General features: G+C 38.8%; 1 protein-coding gene across 3 annotated transcripts in view; it reads right to left on the bottom strand.

Moving 5' to 3' along the window:
* The window catches only part of LOC311024283 (polyadenylate-binding protein 1A), a 477,590-nt gene that overhangs the window by 467,785 nt on the left and 5,261 nt on the right, over positions 1-4,544 (bottom strand). For 2 of the 3 annotated variants that reach the window (XM_084026611.1, XM_084026610.1), the window contains exons 14-15: positions 4,339-4,429; positions 3,853-4,210 (exon numbers count right to left, since the gene is read on the bottom strand). The exons of the other annotated variant lie outside the window; for it this stretch is intronic. In XM_084026611.1, coding sequence (XP_083882737.1) covers positions 4,340-4,429 — 90 coding nt within the window. In that variant the 3' untranslated portion in view covers positions 3,853-4,210; position 4,339. Of the gene's footprint in view, positions 1-3,852; positions 4,211-4,338; positions 4,430-4,544 lie in introns of those variants that run through there. 3 annotated transcript variants of the gene reach the window in all.

Genomic DNA, 4,544 nt, shown 5'->3' with positions numbered 1-4,544 from the left:
TTGTTTACGGCTCTCGTTCTAGCTCAGAAATTCAAATCGCATCGCGAGATTTGGAACAAAGTTTCACAGGCCTCTCTCTCTACTGTGATATAGGGTCAGAAAACATGATGTAATCTGCTAGATGATAATAATAATAATAATAATAGTAGTAATAATAATAATAATAATAATAATAATAATAATAATATATTTATCGAATTCAATCTTTAACATTTAGTAAAATATATAAGAAAAAGCTCAAAAACATATAAGGCTTGATTTCAACATCAAGCTTTGGGACTTCAAACACCCATAAAACCTGTGTTCTCTCCAGTTAAATAAACAGCCCATAATACATTCCATTCATAAATTCACAAATATGGTGTACACTCAAGGGCAATAAAGCCGAAACCCTAGGCTACTCGTTTTTTAATAAATTACTTTCCGTAAATAGCATGAATTAAATAGAACCATTTTTATTTTCGGACATTCGGTAAATGAAAGATTTTTTTGGGTGGACTGGAACACAGGGCAGATCCAGACAGACACATGTAATCCAAGCTACAGAGGATTACACCATAGCTCTCTGTGCATTTATAATTATTGAAAGGGACACACGAGGAAGTGACGGTGAAATTTCACAGCTATTATTATTACTGCCACTCATATTTACAGAGAGGCTATGTTAGAAGCACTAACCCTAACCTGAACCCTTTATTTGTAGCAAGGATTCCTTACAGTTTAGTTAGGGAGGGAAGTCAAAAACAGGTAACAGCATGAACCAGACTGTGGAAATCATGTGATAGCAGGAGGTGAGGATCTGATGTGAGCTGAGGGTTCTTTCTCAAATAGTTGCAGGTCAGAATACACACCACATACATGCATCATGTAGTCAAAGTGTGTAACACAGCTCGACTTTATCATCTTTATAATTTATCATCTTTATAATCTGGCTGCATCCACATGAGTATTATACCTTAAATGAAAAAGCACACCACAAAAACTCCTCTGAGAACAATGTGGTGAATACAGCACTGATGGTCCTTTATATGATGGAGATGAAAAATATTTACTTTCCTCCCTTTGTAACCATAAACCAATATGAACAAACATCATGAGAGTCAAAGCTGGATAATCCTAGGAAATCCCTGTGGAAAGTTTTTTTTTGGGTTGAGCCAAAACTGCATCACGTTTTGCAATATGTTCACAGTCTGGTCCAGCTTCAACAAGGGCTGATCTTCAGCCTGGGAGTGTTTGTGCTGGAGTGTCAATGATGGGGCATGGGAAATGTCTGCAGGCTCTGCAGTTGGACTCTGAGGCGATATGTTAAATAGGCTGCATGGTCCAATAATACAGTGCAGTCTGCAAAGTAAGCATTGGATATAATGCACATAAAAACACATACTCCAATTAAAACGCTGAAAAGCTCAGTTGGAGACGATAGTTTACACCAGAGACTGATAGCAATCTCTAATGTTTTTACACAATCTGAATAAAAGAGAATATGGAAGGTTCCCTAAATAAAGGGTTTCAAAAGAAAATATTTTTCACAAAAATAAGCCTGTCCTGTTTCAGTAAGTCTGACTCATTTTCAGTTCCGTGAAACAAATTCGTCATAGTTCAACATCAGTTATTATGGCAATTCATGCCGGGAACCAAATTTAGTCAGGGACAGTCTAAGTCTGCATTGTGACATTGTAAGCAGAGTTCCTGTCACAGTGTCTTAACAAGAACGCAATCTAACCACTGACTTTGAGTGTTGCCATAGTATCTGACTCTATCAACCACTTCCAGTCAAACTTCAAGTTTATAGAAAATCTACATACGTTTCATTATATGATGCAATATCCAACGTTTAGGATTATAGTTACATCTTTATCAGAATGACCCCAATACAATGATATTATCACTACATGGTTTAAAATGCTTTAACTTTTATTATTTTGTTCCATTGAGTTTTTTCTTATTTTCCCCAAATTATATTCAATAAGACAAAACAACATCCGTTCCCAGACTTTGTGCAAGGTTCCCTCTCCTCTGGTTGGAAGGATCAACTCTGATCTGGAGGGAAGATGATAAATATTTCCATTCTTGCACAATTAATATATTGGCAGAGTAGAGGGGGTTTGAATTTTGGAACAAAGTGTCACAAAACCCAATTATCCATCACTGTTGAATATTCAGTGCAGCTTGAAATGTTAATATAATCAAAGGGATGGCGGTACAAAAAATAAATCACTGGCCTGCTCAGTCCATCTATACCATTGTCAAAGTGGCACTAGAAATCAGGCTTTAATGGCTGAGCTGCTGCCACTCAGTCACTTATTTATGCAAAGCTGTCCTACTTCATGTGAATATTGAGTATCATCCATGTAGATTCGAGCTGCAGTGTAGCCATTTTATCATGCTGATTATCTGTCCAGTCGGCACTCAATGCAAAAGCATATCAACGTCTAACTGTGTGGTCTACAGTATGCCCTATCTGTTCAAAGAAAACTAGTCTAGAGCTGTTAAAAAAGGACGGGTATAAAACCCAACTATCAAGGAAATGCTTGTGATCATGAAAATAACACTGAATGACAGGGACACCTGGTGGAAGACAACAGTACTGGTCCTTTGCATTGAAATGAGCACTGCAGGACCAACTTGAGACAGCAAAAACCCAACTCCCAGGAAAACCTCAGCCCAGGCACCACAATATAATGAAATACATCTAACAAAGACCGAAAGGTCAAACCTAATAATAAAATGACTGTCAATATCTGTGTGATAATGTACTGAGAACGACTCCGCTGCTCCTCTATAAAAAAAACCCTATAAAACAAAGGAAGTTAGTTCCATGGAAAACCGGTAACTCCCAAACTCGTAAATAAAAACAAAAATTGCGTAACCTTGAAATCAACTGGCACGCCACCAAACTCGAAGAATCCCGCCTAGTCAGCCTTCAAAATTAGAGCGGGTGCCAGAGCTTTCAGCCATCAAGCTCCTATTCTGTGGTCCCATCTTCCGGTTCTGGTTCGGGAGGCAGACACCGTTCCCACATTTAAGAGTAGGCTTAAAACTTCTCTCTTTGACGCTTATAGTTAGGGCTGGCTCAGGTTTGCCTTGAACCAGCTCTTAGTTCTGCTGCTATAGGGCTAGACTGCTGGGAGATTTATTTATAGTGACACACTGAGCCTGCCTTTCTCTCTCTCTGTGTGTGTGTGTTCCCTGGAGTCCCTGTGCTTTCTTGCCTAGCAGGTCTGCCTGGAACAGGGTGGAACCTGATCTGGACTGCACAGACGCTGTGGTCTCTATTGATTAAAGACATCGACTAAAATTGGCATCTCTACTGTTACTAACTTGACTACTAGTCTGGCTATGCGTTCTGGTCCAGCAGAGTCCCCTGAGGTCCTGACCGATGCAGACTGCTAACTGGCCTAATGTTGGCAACATAGTAGCTCCACCTTCCACCTGCCCGCTGTGTGACTGCTCAACTACTGCTGCTTTTTGGTGTACAGCGACATGGTTGGGATGGATCCATGTGTTGATACCATCGCTTCCATTAATACTACCACTACTGGGTATACTAATACTATACTACTTACCAAATGCAGTTAGAACCCAAGGGCCTGGTCTGCATTTCTGACTAAAAGCCTATTAAGGCAGTTTATTCTCGCCACTGTCGCTGTAACGTTTGCCCCTGGGTGATGTTGGGACTTTAAAAAATGTATTAACTCTGAAAATCATGAGCGTATTCTAGTGCTGCTATATGTGTTGAGTGTCCTGAGATAACTTCTGTTGTGATGGCACTATAAATTACATTTAATTAAAGGACTTTACATTTGTGAACATCTATGGGGGCGACAAAGCGGAGAAATGAAGAGGCATCAATTTTGAATGAGAATTTATTACAGCCAGCATTTTACAATACAAATCACCTTTCATAATGCTCAGCTATCACCTTCCTGAACGTGGCCGATATTCTGAGCACTGACACAGTAAAATGACATAAAACAGAGGAATGCATTCAAATTTATAATCTCAACTTTTTTTTTCTATTTTGCTATTTTTTTTCAACAAATATTTGTTTATGATCAAGATCTAGTCGAACATCTAGACCTGGCAGATTTTCGTTTTCTTTTTTTAAGAAATAATTTATCATTTTGCGATGTTTTCAGAGTTTTAGGTTTTTCAATGTTTAATATTTTTTTCTCTTTTTCCATCGGTGAAGCAGGTTTCAAGACACAATCTGTAAGACAAATTTAAACAAAATATTGACACTTGAACTCTAGTTTATGTATTTATGACATCTACTGTATAATTTCCTTTCAGTTATTGAATATGTATATCAAAAATAAAATCATCACACACACATACCTTAGACACTGGGAACTCCAGCAGGGGTGGTAGACTTCTGAGCAGCTTCCTTGGCCTGGTGGGCCTGAAGCACAGCTACAGCCTCATCCACCTGAAACAACAAAAACACTTCATGAACCACTGCATATGAAGCATTCACATTCACTTAAGCAGCAAGTTAAAAACATGATCAGTTCAGCCATTGAGTCCTGCCTGCTGAGGATGCC

The sequence above is a fragment of the Eutrigla gurnardus genome, assembly GCF_963514095.1.
Source record: "Eutrigla gurnardus genome assembly, chromosome: 14".
Lineage (NCBI taxonomy): Eukaryota > Metazoa > Chordata > Actinopteri > Perciformes > Triglidae > Eutrigla > Eutrigla gurnardus.
Note: the sequence above shows the minus strand (reverse complement) of the source record. Positions and strands in the feature narration are given on the sequence as shown.